At 38.1% G+C, this 15,656-nt stretch overlaps 2 protein-coding genes across 7 annotated transcripts in view; both read right to left on the bottom strand.

The window, feature by feature from the left end:
• LOC135586890 (probable acyl-activating enzyme 16, chloroplastic) overlaps positions 1-7,729 on the bottom strand; it is a 37,629-nt gene extending 29,900 nt beyond the window's left edge. For 2 of the 5 annotated variants that reach the window (XM_065078458.1, XM_065078459.1), the window contains exons 1-3: positions 7,355-7,728; positions 4,703-4,894; positions 322-436 (exon numbers count right to left, since the gene is read on the bottom strand). In XM_065078458.1, the coding sequence (XP_064934530.1) occupies positions 322-436; positions 4,703-4,894; positions 7,355-7,525 (478 nt within the window). In that variant the 5' untranslated portion in view covers positions 7,526-7,728. Of the gene's footprint in view, positions 1-321; positions 437-4,702; positions 4,895-7,354 lie in introns of those variants that run through there. The other 3 variants (XM_065078461.1, XM_065078460.1, XM_065078462.1) reach the window with 3 other exon arrangements.
• Positions 7,730-8,967: 1,238 nt separating this feature from the next.
• On the bottom strand, positions 8,968-10,884 carry LOC135587266 (probable glucan endo-1,3-beta-glucosidase A6). 2 transcript variants are annotated; one of them, XM_065078456.1, is made up of 3 exons: positions 10,720-10,884; positions 9,300-10,622; positions 8,968-9,133 (listed from the first exon to the last, which is right to left on the bottom strand). In XM_065078456.1, exons 1-3 carry the CDS (start codon positions 10,766-10,768, stop codon positions 9,096-9,098), a joined length of 1,410 nt encoding a protein of 469 aa, XP_064934528.1. In that variant the 5' UTR covers positions 10,769-10,884; the 3' UTR covers positions 8,968-9,095. The 2 variants fall into 2 exon arrangements, with proteins under 2 accessions (XP_064934528.1, XP_064934529.1); XM_065078457.1 differs by having other exon boundaries at positions 9,300-10,759.
• Positions 10,885-15,656: the final 4,772 nt, after the last annotated feature.

The following is a 15,656-nucleotide window of genomic DNA, read 5'->3' as shown; positions in this document are numbered from 1 at the left end:
CCAAAAGAAATGTCCATATTTGTATAAATTACATATACCTGATGAGTCACTTTTCAGGGTAGGAAACCTATGCTAGTATGAATCCAAATACACAAAAAGAGGGTCAAAGATGGGAAAGAGATGTATTTAGATGGCTCTCCAACGTAAAGATATACTCTTTTTATTTTGAAAGGGAAGCAGAAGGAAAAGATAGATTGATTTCTGCAATTGAGTGACCCCACATGACATACCACCTAGAAGCATGTTGCTAGAAATGGCTGGTGCACAACAAGAAAAGAAAGATAAATTGACTCATAAATACACAAAACAGAAACACATTACCTTGGTCTGCAATTAACCACCTACAAGAATTATCAGCAAAAAGTGCTAGCTTTTCATCTGGAGCAACTCCAACAACCCTTAAGCCTTCAGAAAAGTTCAAAATTTCTTGCTCAAGCTGCCGTGAGAGACATAGAAGCAGATTTGAGAAATTAAATACACTCTTTAGTTCTGACAAACATCTTATGTTTAGAAATTTCCAAATGATTTTACAAGAAATTATTCATATATCAAGTGTTAAATTGTAAGCATGGTTTGCATTATTATTGGTTTATTGACTGGTGTTCTATCAGTCAAATCCAAACCAAGATACATGAAACACCTTGATTAGTCCCACATTGGAAGTGGATAAGATTAAGATTGACTTATAAGGGTCTGATGAGTGTATTACTATCAACCAGGGTCTGCCGTACCGAGCTGTACCGCCTGTACCGGGCGGTACATACCGGTCCGAGGCACTGTAGCACTGTACTATCGCACTGTAGCAGTGCTACAGTACTCGATACACCCAGGTGTACCGCTCGGTATACCGTACCGTACCGGTACCGAGCCCAGGTCGAAATACCGGTACGGTACAGTATTGCGAATCTTGCTATCAACTTTAGCTTAAGCATTATAGCCAATAGTTTGAGCCAAACGAAGTTGATAGGTTAGTTAGCCTATCAGGCTTGGGTCATGACAATACAGACAGTGATGTGCTTTCGTCAAAATCTTAAACAATATCTCTAAAATTCTTTTTCCCTCTTTCTCATTTTGATTTTGGTGTAGTACAGTAATTATATAGCAACAAACAAGACCAAGTTCAAACTCTTCTTTATGAGTTCACAGCTGGGTCCTCATTTGACATCCATCCATCTATCCTCTTTGTCTTCTGCAGTGCCATTTTCCTGTATCAGACCATCTTTGCTCACTCTTCTCGTCACATCAGGCCAGTGCCCCCCTCAGACAAGGTAACTTCCCTTTTTTTCTCATTTATTTCTTTCTTCCTGATTTGCATTCGTTGTGGCAGCATGTCATACAATATAAGACACTGAAGGATGGGTAAAAGGAATTCATTGATTCCAAGTATCATAGAGGTGAACCACTGGTCACTGGTGGAAAGGTATCGTGAAGTGTCATGCCAGCACTTATTCATTGACATGCCAAAGCATTTTAATGATATAAACTATACAAATTATTGACTGTTTCACAATATGTGATATACATGCACCAGCACAAAGTGGAAGTGATTTATAGGGACAATTGTACATCATCATAGCATACTTGGTAAGCACTTGAAAAATGAGGTACTAGACCATTAACTTACCCCAAAACATTGCAAAGACTTAGGTTAATGCAAAGGGCAACTGAAAGGAATATGGATATACAAGCGAATCTAATAGACTGAAAACTAAATTTTGCAACTAATCCATACTACTTATGAAATTGGTACAAACTATCAGCATCAAGCACCAAAAAACTGCTTGTCCAACCTGAAGTTGCCATGAACCACCGTCTCAAGTCAACAGACTCAATCTACAACTCCATTTCTGAATCTCAAATTCAGCACTAAACCCATGAATGATAATGCCATGGGCAAAGATGTCAAAGAACTGATTGTCTAGAAAAACTACTGTTGTTGTCTCATTAGATATAGAGAAATCATAAAAAAATAAGGCTTTTTTGCAATCAATAGCTGTGATGCATACACATCAAGCAACTACTAGTTTTTACCTACTAGCTCATGATCATTGGATCAAGAGTTGGTAGTCTTGACTCTTGAGATATCTGTACATTAAGACCCTCCCATCACTTCACCTACACCGATCATGTCAATATAATTCCAGACAAAAGATCACCAGCTCATGATCATTGTCATGAATTGGTAGGATCAAGTTACACTGCTCTGGGATAAAGACCAATTTATCCATGCACACATATGTATATGTGTACCTATATATAAATTCAAGGGTTGCCATTTCATGGTGTCAGCATGGCATGATCATGGTTTTGAATATCAACCAGTACGGCAGAGAATGGGTGATATTCACCAATCGAATAGCGCTGCTTATCATAAGTGGATTAGGGTGGTTCAAGCCCGGTATGGACCTTCTATCCCCCAGTATGGGCCTTGTATCAGGCACTCAGGCTTACCACCCAGTATAGACCAGGTAAGGACCTATACCGGGAGGCATGCTTACCCCCCTAATGTGACTACTCAACTAGCTGTTGGTTGTCATTGGGGGATTGTTAGGTGACTATAAAATATAAATAGTCCCCACAATCCCCTTTCTTCTCCTTACACTCTCTCTCTCTTTCTCACCCTCATTCTCTTTGATATTTCTCTCAAAACACACCTAATTCTCTCTTAACTCCCTTCCAAACTCAATGAAGATTCTTAGGGAGGTTAATCTGCACATTAAAATGATTCAGTCTCAAGATCTGAACAAAGTTCTTTTTAAATCAATGTAAAAAATCCGAACTTAACTCTAAGCCAATTTCATGCAATTAGGTTAGGGCATGTATACCAAAGTTTAGGGCTTCATGTTCAAAATTAAAGCTAAATCCCTGAGGATCAAGTTGATCCATTCAGATCTAGCTTGAATCTAGGCTTAGATTCAAATATATCTTAGCATTGATCCAATTGGGTTCATACTAGAACTTCACAGATGGAGTGTAGATTCCATGCAGTAGATCTTCATGGATCAAGACTCAATTTTATCGAACTAGCCTAGATATTCATGGATTACAATTCTAGTCTTAATTTTTAGTATGATTATGAATTTGTAGATCTGATTATATGTTGTCAACTCTTTTTGCAAAAATGGCCCCAAAAGTAGCCAACTTTCAGTCCAGGATGGTTGCATCTTTGACACCTGGAGCACCGCCATCGCTGTGATTGCAACTATATCAACTATCAAGAGGGGTGGAGATATAAGTCATATAACCCATCTAAGGAAGCATTTGACCGACAAATTTCCCGGCATACAAATTTGCAAAGATATGCCCCAGGAAAACAGAAGAGCCTTCAGCGCATCACTTGATGCCCGAGAAAAACTGCGACCGCAGGAGGCAAATTGGGAGGTACCTGACAAGCATGCTACGGAGTCACAAGTCTATGCTTCCTTGGAACATTAACACATACACAAGCAAGTGATGAGACATCTATCGATTGACTCACAGCATGAGTCATAATTTGATTGTGTATGCGAAGAAAAGGGGAGGAAAAAACACTAAGTTCGGGTTTTTTTATTTTCAACTGATTTTTCAATTTGAAATTTGGTATGTGTTGACGTATCAACACATGATATGCCAGTATGGTTCGGGCTCGTACCGGTCTGGCCCAGGACTGATACAAGTTCGTTACCAAGATTAAATTCCTGGGGCACGTCAGTCATTTTGTATATTCATAAGATGTGTATAACATATGTACACACAAATGGATACATATTTTTGTGTGCATCTTTATGTGTGTAGATATATATTTATATGCATGTTGGGAGTACTAAGATGTGTGGCAGAAAGAAAGAGAAGCAACGAAGAACATGGAGAAGAGAAGAAGAAAAAAAGAGATACAACATATTTCACATCAACAATATCAAGAGTATTTTGAATGACTAATAAGTCAATAAATACCAAACACAAACAAACCGCAACTAGAAATCGACTAAAATCGAATTTAAAGCCAACCCAAAGTCTAATCTCCTCAAAACTACTTATTTGATAAGTGAAATTAATAAATTTCCAACTAAACAATCTAGTATTAAAGATCCAAAACATTTCGAAACTATTTTGGTCAAACATATACCAAACATCATGAATCCACCTTAACAATATTTTGTCATTCCAAATCCACCATGACAGCACCAAAAAGTCCCACGAGAGACTCGATGAATTCAAAACATCTTGAACCATTCTCTTAGATCTCTAATGTGGCATAAATTTATCCTGAAACAATCCTCATATGAAATTTTCCAAAGATCCCTTAAAACTCACAATGTTAACAAATGTCAGTACAGAATTCACAATGGCATTTTTCAGTAGCCCAGGCCCCAGGGGGCTATATCAGAATATGTATTTGTTTCTTTAACATATGTTCACATTTTGCAGATATAAAATACTGTCTATTGACAAGGACAATTTGGATAGATTTCAAATTAGATAATTGTTGCTACATGTTTCAAAAAGATGATGTATTTGTAGTACATTGATAACATCTACCATCCTATAAGTAACTTTATAAGCATCACTTAGTTAACAAACTAACAAAGAGTAACTCAACTGCTTAAACCATCAGAAATCCATAAAAGAACTTTCTAATTGAAAGGAAAATTTTGGCTAAGTGAATAGAAATTGAAACATTTCTTGAGTGATAATACAGTAGTAGATGAGACTAAATTTACACCTGTTTGTAAGTTAACTCTGTAGGTGGCTCGTGATAAGGATCCACAAGAGCAACACGATCACCATATTTTTCTGCTGATGACTTCCAAATATCTGGAATTGCACTCCACTCGTGCAAGGATGGATCATTGGAACTAGAAAGAAAAGAACCTTCTAGATAGGGGCAACACTTCCTTCTTACTAAGCCCTCCAGCTGTTCAGACATGCAAAATAATTGGTCAAATCAAAAATATGTTTCATCTCAAAATTTCAGACATTAACAACTTACAACTCCATGTTGCAGAACCATGTGCAAACTGTCTGCCGGTTTTCATATATATTCTTAGAATCTCAAGTAACACAAGGAAATATTAATGCTCATAACTTGCAATTTAGGAAAAAATATAAGCAAAGATTTGAAAGTTCCACATTTTCTCTTAGAGTGGTTTAACCTAATAAAGTAACAGAAAAGCCCAAAAACTGAGATCTTGATTAGGAAAATGATCTTCAAGAGCTTAATTTACTTTTTGAAAACACTTGCAACAGATAGTCACATTTATTGTTTTATTTGATAATATTTGGTTAGAGCTACAGTCATGTAGATAAAACAAACAATATCTAGACAGAAATATATGAATTTATATTTTATGTCAAATTTACAGTTCTCTGAACATTTGCCTTCTATCATATCTGTTGCTTTTCTTAATATGAAGCTTGAGAGCAACAAAATAGGGCAAAAAGTAAAGAATGATATGCAAGATATTGCATATAATCACTGAACTCCTAGAATTCATATTATATGGTCATACAACTTTTCTTCGAGAAGAAATTTTCACAGATCCCTTCTTCATAACTTCTTTTTGCATGTCCATGCCACCAGTGTTCCAATGCCTCATGAGCCAATTATCATGATAGGATCATCATTCCGCTATCAAGGGTCTTCTTTTTTCAAGGAAAAATGTTTCCACAAGGAGACACATCGAGAGAAAAGAAGGAAAAAACAATCAGTGGGAAGATAGAGAAGTAAAGAAGAGGTAGGAAAAGAGGAGAGAGATAGATGGGAACTCAAGAGATATTATTCATAGCTTCTGATTCTTTAAAAGCCTTTAGAGCTTGCAATAGCTTCTATTTATAGTATCTATCTCTTTTCTATCATAAATACAAGATTCCCATGTTAAACTTTCCGAGTACAAGTCCAACCATAAAAATAACTAGTTCTAACTTATAGTACACTAGTAATAGAGTTTTTTTGACAGTGATCTAACTCTAAATATGACTGACTAGGTCCCTCTGAATAGGGTAGTTTGGACTCAGTCTGGTCTTGACTAAAATCTTAACTTAGGAATGTTTTCTTTTGTTTGAGAAAGTGATCTCGAATCACCCAAATCAAATAAAAAGTTCAAGTCATCCTACAAGTAACTTTGTGAGGCTCAGACCAACTTCTTGACCACAGTGGTCCCTCCTATTCTTTTATTTTAATGGAAAATTTGCTTCTTTAATTTAATTCATAATTTGGAACATTGTATATCTATTATTTAAAATGAAACATGGAAATTCTTTGTTCAAAGTGAAAAACATCTTATATATCCTTTAAGAAGAAGAAAATAGCATATATATGATCAATTTTTCCTTTGAACATATTGTCAATATCTAATCTCTAGTTCTCTACTACCAATACTTTGATTTGCATGTCCATCAATAGATAGTTTCCATATAACAGAAAACTAGATCCTAGGATGCTGATGATAACAAAATAACCATAGGCATGGGACAATTGTGTTTGAACATCCCTTTCCCCCCTTTTGTTAACTTTCATTTTTTTTCTCTCAAGGTAGATTCTCAAAGTTCTATATCAGTGTTTGTTTAACATGAACTACATGTTGAAATTTGATACGAACTTGTTAGTTGTTATCAGACTTGAACCTTAGGATCCAATAGAAGTAAGAATTGTCATTTCAAGCAGCATATGTTGACATCCGTCAAAAAGGATCATGCTAGCAAGGTATCAGCATTTGCCAAGCCGATTTGTGCCGATGTATGGCTAGACTACCTTTTGGGGCACATGCCTACCGTCACAGTACAAAGTAGTACCAAGCCATAAGTCTATCAATATACCCTCATGGCTAATGGGAGATTAATAATCAATTAAGTTTCGCATCAACTGACAAGACCCATTAACATATTGACAGGACAGGAAAATAGTAAGCCAATTTGCTAATCCAGCCGAATGAACATGTGGCTTATGCAACCATGACGACTACCTACATTTCCACCAAGCCAAAATGCATGAGGTTAACCAAAACCTGGCTACTATATAACGGACCTCTGATATGGGATCAAAAATCAGATCAGTTTCTCACCACTACAAGAAATCCCATTGGCATATTCCACCTCCATTTTACTTGGCAACTCGAAATGCATGTTTCAACATCTGAGATTTAATGTCTACGTTCTGATCATTGGATTTATTTTTCTTAGGAAATAAGTGACAATAACTTTCTCAGTGGATGATTATGCAGCAAATGCTAACTTAAACCAGACAATGTCCTGTTTATTGCATAGCAACGGTCAGAAAGAAAGATAACTAAAAGCTAAAACAGCTCAGCACGTCAAAAGATTCATTAAATTTTCAGAACCTCAAAGAAGACTCATCTTTTCATGGCAAGTAATTCACCTCCAGATGGCAGGCAACCCTATGACTCCGAAAGCGACAACCCCGCAGACTCCTGCGTCTTCTCGGGAAGAGTCCCTTATCCTTGACCTCCTGGCGGAAGCAGTAGAGTTCGGAAGACCACCTACGATCCAGACGGCAAAGGGCGACAGTGGAGCGGAGAGAGACCGCCATCGACCTCACCCCGAGCTGGAAATCCTTCAAGAAGACGGCACGGAGGAAGCGAAAAGATTCGGGTGCGGTGTTGAGAGGAAAACGGAGATCAGATCGGTGAAGGCAATTTCGAAGGAAAACGGAGAAACCGACGTTCTCGATGCATAGAATAAAACGAAGCTGTGAGTTTTCACTAACAGCAAATGGGGCAGACGGTCGGACCAATGTATCTGCCAAGCCAAAGAAGAGGGTCCGAAATTTAAAAGGCGTTTGGTTAATTTAATTAGTAAAAACTTTTAAATCTCGTCTTCGTCATTTATTTTTATCAAAAAAGCTTATTATATTTTTTTTATATTAAATTTTATATTTTTATAAAACTTAAATATATCAATTTTTAATATTTATTTGACTATGGGCGTGATGGTATTGAAACTCTGCGTACCATTAATATCCTTCAAAAATATTTATGAATTTTTTAAGTTGAATGATATATATATATATATATATATATATATATATATATATATATATATTATACTACGCTAAATGATAAATATACTATTTCAAAATATAGACGCATAAATTCTAATATAAAAATATGTATGAAAACCGTTGACGTCCATGGCGTCTTACTTTAAGTCGTGTTCCCAACTACCCGTGATATTAGTCAAAATAATTAATGTGTGATGGATATAATTTCATGATTAAAAGAGAAATAAATACCTTCTTCCTTTTTTTTCAACAAACTTTTTTTTTCTCATTTACTAATTAAAAGGTAGCATGCTAATATCGATCGAAAGAAAATTTAATTATAATAAGATTTCATAAGAGATGATATATATAATAAAATTTTTCGCTTATAAAAGGATAAGACCTCATAGCTCGTGTAGATATGCAAATACATGAATACACGGATTCATAGATACGAGGATACGTAGATACATGACATTATTAAAAAATTATAGATCTTATATTATTTTTTATGTCTCTAATTCATCACTTATAACGATCTTATAAAAGATAAGAAGAGAATAAAAATCGTTCACAACACATACGTATCACCGTGCATTCTTTCACGATATCCGAGTTATCCTTTTGATTATCACCTTTAAAAGGTATACATATTTGATCTCAAATCTATAATATTTGAGTTCAATCTCGACATTAATTTTTTTTACATAAGAATTTTATTTCTTAAATTATTATGAATCACTTCATCCTTCTTCGAGAGCAAACTTTCATATAATTGTAATTATCTCGAGGAGGGGACTCAGTTAGGTTCTTCAAACGAAGAGGAATGTTGATAATTAAAAGAGTTAACACCAAACAAGCACTACAAATCCCCTGCTCCCAACAACTCAGGCTTAGGAACGTAAATAGAAATTACCTTTCAGAGTTATCATATTAATAATACAGATATTTGGTCAGTGTATTATTGCATAATTGATGGATCTTAGAGAAAGTAAAAAAAGAAAAATGAGATGGAATTTAGTTTGAAATGAAATGGTTGAAAGAATAAAATATGACCCTCAAAATGCATATTGCACTGCAAATTGCATGTTAGTTGACTTGTTGATAGTGTTCCTTCTCCTTACTTTGTCAAACTTGGGTATTTGCAAGATCCATAACCTGCAAAAATCACCACCAAGTCATTCTAACCAGCCAATATATATCAAGATAGCAAAATAACGAGTGTTAAATAGAAAATTCACTCTAAGCATCAGGGTTGGACTTTTGGTGAACAGGTTATGGGCAACAGAAGGTGTAGGCATTCCAGTGCAAGACGTGGGCTTACTCGGGTCGGCCTTGGTCTGCACGGCGAGCCCGTCGAAGTAGCACGTCCCGCCCGCCTGCCGAAACTGTTGCCAGTACGAGTTGAACGCGTAGCTCGCGTGCGTCGCCAGCGTGTTGGGCTGGTGGCACGGGCCGCCCGGCCGGATGGCGTCGCACGTGCCGGTTCCCTGCCCGCACGCGTACGCCAGCGCCGCCCCCACCGCCGTCGGGTTCGCCGCCGCCTTTCCCTCGGCGTCTAACACGCACCAGATCTTCCCCATGTACGGCACGTCGTTCTCCGGCGGCGGAAGCGGTGGGTACGACTCCAACGGCCGCCGCCCGCTGAGGTCCACCTCGTACACCTGCTTCCCGTCGGGGTACAGCAGGCCCCAGTGACGCTCCGTCCCTGGCCCCGGCTTCCGGTCCTCGTTGTACAGCGAGAAGACGAACACCGGCATCGCTGCTCCCGGCCGCGCCGGCGTCCCCGCCGCCGGCCGCACCGCCATCCGCCGGGCGAGGTTCCGGTTGTAGGTGGCCGCATTGTGGACGTTAGCCCCGATCTGGTCCAGGTCTCCGGCGTTCGGCCAACCCGTCTCCGCCACGGCGATCGGGACGCCTCCGAACCCTAGCCGGCGCATCGCCGCCACCACCGCGTCGAACATCTGGTCCAACAGATTGGTGTAGGTCAGGTTGCTCCCCGGATCGATGTAGCTCAAGGACGAGTTGGCGGCGAAGAGGGCGTAGTCGAGGCGGATGGAGGACGGGTTCGAGGCCCAGGCGAGGTACGGGTATGCGTCGACGAAGTAGTAGGAGCGAGTCCTGCTGAGGAAGTCGAGGAGGGGGCGCATCACAGGCCCGGCGATGTCGGCGCGGAAGGCGCCAGCAGAGGGCGGGAAGGCGGTCGCGAGGGCGTCCATGGCGAGGGTCGTGCCGACCTTCACGTCGCAGACGGAGCGGGCGCGGAGGGCGCGGTGGATGTTGGCCATGGCGGAGACGAGGAAGGGCCAGGTGGAGTTGGCGAGAGAGGCGTCGGAAAGGATCTCGTTGCCAACGAGGACGTATCGGACGCGGACGGCAGGGTAGAAGGGCGCGAGGTTGTCGGCCACCCAAGCGTCGGCGAGCGAAGCGTTAGCGCCCAGGGAGGGGACGATCTCGTTGGGCACCATGATTGAGACGCGAAGGCCAGTGCCGGCAAGGGCGCAGAGGATGGCCGGGTTCGCGTCGTAGATCTTCACGGCGCCGGCGCCAAGAGACTGGAGGAGGGCAACGGAACGGGCGGCGGAGGGGAGGTCGTCACCCAGGGTGCCATAGTTAACGCCCAGCCTCGTAAAGCTCCCACCTTTGACTGCCATAGACGCGAACAGAGCGTCACAAAGCCCTGAAAACAGATACAAAGTGCAGTAGAACAGAACATTTCGACATGGGAATTAAGAGGTGCTAACCCGGGGGAGAGGAGAAGCAGAGCAAGAGGAGAAGGAGAAGGAGGATCATTAGCACGGTGAGGTGCAGAAACGACAGTTTCTCCTCCGTGGAAGAGAACAATTGCACCACTCGAGCTACAGTGAGAGAGAGAGAGAGAGAGAGAAGCGTGAAACCTGTAGTTCAAGCTTTGTACATAGTGGCAGGGGTGGTGTGAACACATAATATATAGCTTTCTTCCCCAACTCTCCAAAAGATGGGACACGCTCTTGGGACTGCCACAGACATACTCACACGCAAAAGAATGCGCCATCGTCTCACCCTCTCAGATTGACTTGGCTTCAGTTGAATGGGTACCATGCGACTTGATCTTTGGGCAACAAGAGATACGTTTCTCACATATTCTATTTTCTTTAATGATTCCATTAATAATTAATCTAACATTAATAATAAATCATAAGTTGCCCAACCATAAACCTAAAATCCACCAACAGCTTAACGTAAGTGATATTATTACATTGTGAATCCTGCATTGGTTGCCCAAAGTGGCTGACCTCTCTGTGAACATTTAACAAACAGCTTATGGGCAATAATAGTGTCAGATAATTCTTCAGGAAGGAGGCATTCAGGGTAGAAGCATCGTTTCATCCGATCGTCATGTTCATGAGAAACTATGGTTGGACCATCACCATGCGTGAAAGCAATCAATACCATCTTGGTCTTCGTTTTTGTTGGACTTGAAGTCGCAAGAAAAGAATTGATCTGAGGGTTCGGTGTGATATAAGATACTAAGAGTCTGTGTCAGCCAGAATGTTCAAAGCCAGGCATAACATCTGCTAGCAATGTCAACTTCCTGTTGTGCGATCAGCAAATGGATAAGGAGTGCTCAGCATGATGATGCAGACTACTTGCAGATTTCCAAGTGCTACAGTTTCTTCTTGCTTAAATCTCATGTTCAAAGACCCGAAGCAACGACGTCTCACCTCTTCTTCCATTGGTAATAATGGCGGTCGCGTTGCTGCTCAATAGCTTAATCTCGTTGTCCAACGTAGTCTCTCTTCTTCTCTTCAAAGGGGTAGCCGTGCTCGTGTTGCTGCTGCTTTGGGTGCTCAAAGTCCCTGGCTATGTCATCTGCTGCTTCCTTTGCCACACCAGGCAAAGTGTGATAGAGCTGCTTCAGTTGGCCATCAAGCTTGCGAGGGACTGGCTCGCGTCCGCCGCCGCCGCGAGTGGTGGCGTGGAAATCGCCATGCCGTCCGTGTCCTGGAACGGCACCATCGCGCGTGTGAAGGATCACATGGAGACGGTGGCGAAAGCGATCGACTACTTGTCGGTCGTGAAGGCGGTCTTCGAGATGGCTTCGGGCATGGCCAAGAATTTGATGGATGCCGTCAAGCTCGTCGCCCAGTTTGCGCCCCAGAGATGATCGCCTGCGACGCCACGGCCCTCCTTCTCTCGTTCAAAGACGTCGGACACCTGTGTCGCAGTCTCGCCGGTAAGTGTGCAGCAATACATTATCGATCGATCCTTTGTTCTCATAATATTTACATGCCTTTGTTAGATCCCATAATAATAATAATAATAATAATAATAATAATATTATTATTATTATTATTATTATTATTATTATTATTATTATTATTATTATTATTATTATTATTATACGTTCATCAGATATAAAACAAGTCACTCATTTATTGCATAGCAAATATTTTTGAATTATTAAAGCTTATATGTTTAGATTATGAGGAATTTAAATATAAAAAGATTTGTGAACTAATAAAAAAATTATAAAAATTAAAATTTAATTATTATATGCATATTCATGTATTTTTAGATTTTAGTAGGATGAGTGTGGCAAAATATTCGATTGTCTCTTGGGATGATATAAAAAACTTGATTTTTCTACATAAACTTAGATAATAAGTCTCGAATCACATAAATTTTATTCCACCTTTGCCACGTCAACTTTTTATATTTTATAAAAGGTGATTTATCATTTGGATCAATTCAATAGGTATAATTTTCATGTAAAAGGTTTACACTGTAAATTATAATATTTCATTAAATATTATATCAAACTCACTTACTAAATATATTTTTTGAATGTGTCAATTGATTTAGTTAGTAAAACCTTAACGGTTTATCGCAAAGTGTAGAGCTTATGTTATACCACTTATCATTTACAAATAAAAATAAATAAATAAATAAATAAGCTTATAGTGTCTTTAACACTTCCACCAAAATAATATACTTGAGGCAAATAAACTCCAAAACCTAATAGAAATCCACTATCTCCAAAAATAAGATTTTAAATAGATACCCTTATTGGTTTATGCAAAAAAAAAAAACTAAATATAGAGAAATTTGTACTATTTTTTAAAAGACTTATAATAATTCACACCTCTACCAAAACAATGTAAATTGGGTAAATAGACTCAAAACTCAATGGAAACTACTTCATATATAAAAAATAAAATAAGGTCTCTAGTTAGTATCATAACTGGTTTAGAAATGATCAAATATAAAAACTCTTAAGATAGTTATAATATTTTTGATATCTTCATCAATAAATCTATTAAAAAATAATATAATTGAAAAATTAGATTGATTCATTTTATAGTTTATCCCGTTAATCGATCCACAATATGTATCCATATGCTGGATAACTAAAAGTTAACATGTAAAAGAAATCAGTCTAGCTGAGATAATAATATTGAGGTGGATTGTAAATTTTCTAGAAGAGATGGAAAATATTTTCAGTTGCCAACAATTAGGTATAACAACTAAAGATGATATCAATTTTTTTGTCCAATAAGATAAAACAATTATCAACAATCATCAATATTATAAAGAAAATCTAGCATATGAAATATATATATATTAAAAATCCTTTGTTTAATTAAAGGTCATCATGGCAATTGGAAACAGAGTTGTTAGGGAAAAAAAAAGAGCAACATGAGGGGATTTGCTTACTCTAGCAGAATTGGCAATGACATATGACATGATGTTCACATTCCTATTAATAAGGGAGAGGTTTGGTACTTTATGTGGTTGTTCAAAAAATAAGGATATCACTTGTTCCAGATAACATGATGTTCCATGAAGCATCAAATTTAATCCACAAGGCCTGCAAGCTATCTATCTTTTTGGCTCTTTTTAAAGCTTCCATGACTGCAATGCACTCTTTTCTTTAATATTTCTGCCTTGAGAAGGTATACTTCTTGTAGCTACAGCTATAAAGTGATGATGTACTGAGGATATATTCAAAAGGATACAAGTTTGTAATATCAAAAATCTTATTCTGTATTGGGTTTGATTAGTGTCAAACATAAAGTTATATGTCATGATGGTCACTTTACACTATTACGATTAAGCAATAGAAGTCAGAGTGAAATATCAATTAAACTCCTTATTTTTCTTTTTTTTACATCTTCATCTTATCCCTCGAATAATAAATAGTCATAGAGCTGTCAAGAGAAGAGTTTAAAATTATAGCAGTAGTTAGATTATGTGATCCTTTATAATTAGATATAATATATAATAAAATTAATTAGATTTTAATGACAGAATTTTTTAGGAGATGTACTAATAATTTATCTTAAATCATGTATAAATAAATATGACATCTAATTACTAAATTATGCATGTCAAAGAGAACGCAGTTGAGAGATTATGGTTTCTCTCTCAACCTCCCTAAACCATCAATAATAATGATTATATGAAAAGATAGGAAAAGAGGAGGAGTGTCTAATTCTCCTTCCAGATCGATATTATTGTGATATTCGAATATGAAGGACAGTGTCTTTACAGATCAGATAGAGATCTTTTTCAGATAACATCGAAAGGTATGCATCGTATATCCTATCTAACGTTATTTGATTTCAATCTAAAGTTTTTCGTATAACTTATAGCATATTACATATTTTATGCTTACACTAACTAATTATCGATAATTATAAACAAAAATATATTCAAAGAAAATATACCGAGAAAAGTTTACAAATAAGATAAATATTCTATTTAGAGTGTAAGATTTTACTTTAGAAAAAAACATAGGTCGGTAAACTATTCCAAAGCAATTTCCACTAATGCCGGTGTAAAACCACTTTTAATTACTCAAATTTAGACAAATCTTTTGTATTAATTAATCATGATATATTTTTTAATTTGCATTTGGATGAACGAGATAAACCGATTAATTATTGGTTCACGTTGATTTACAATATTGGATCCTCTTACTAAATCAAAACGAGGAAGAAAAGAGGGTCATAATTGACCTAACAAATTGAAATTGTTTTCGACATGGAAGACTCATCGTTCCAACGCAACACACGCTGCTACGCATGTCGAGCAACAGTTCCGCTGTGTTCCGTCGATCGAGCGGTGGAGCACATGGGTTGTCGTGAACACAGCTTTCATTGATGTCTCCGTAGCCAAGAAAAGGGGGAAGAATTCATCTTTAACGACCTCAATTAATATGCATCTTTCATTGGTGTTCGTTTGTGTCATGGCATCGAAGACGATTTAGTAAATGATGTCCTCGTCAACGCTCATGACTTCAATTTTTGATCATTCATTATTGATGCCAACCATTCAATGCTCAAATTAAATTTAGATAATTAATTCTCAAACTGATTGGATTAGCACCAATGATGACAATATACCCCGATGTGGATGTTCGATCATCAAAATTGCCTGTCCAATCAACATCGATAAAGGCATGAAGCTGAAGTGGAGAATATTTACGAAGAAAGACACTATGATTGAGAGTCTCCTTAAGATATCGTAGGACTCGTTTGACCGAAAACGAATACATAGTAGACGACCTCTGCAGTAGAGGAAGTAAGTCAACACTAGTCCTTCCGACTTCCACACCGACACATAGAGGAGCAATAGAAGGCTTCGGCAGTACATCCGCAAGAAAGAATACTCTAATACAATATTAAAAAAATAATTA

The sequence above is a fragment of the Musa acuminata genome, chromosome BXJ1-8, assembly GCF_036884655.1.
Source record: "Musa acuminata AAA Group cultivar baxijiao chromosome BXJ1-8, Cavendish_Baxijiao_AAA, whole genome shotgun sequence".
Lineage (NCBI taxonomy): Eukaryota > Viridiplantae > Streptophyta > Magnoliopsida > Zingiberales > Musaceae > Musa > Musa acuminata.
Note: the sequence above shows the minus strand (reverse complement) of the source record. Positions and strands in the feature narration are given on the sequence as shown.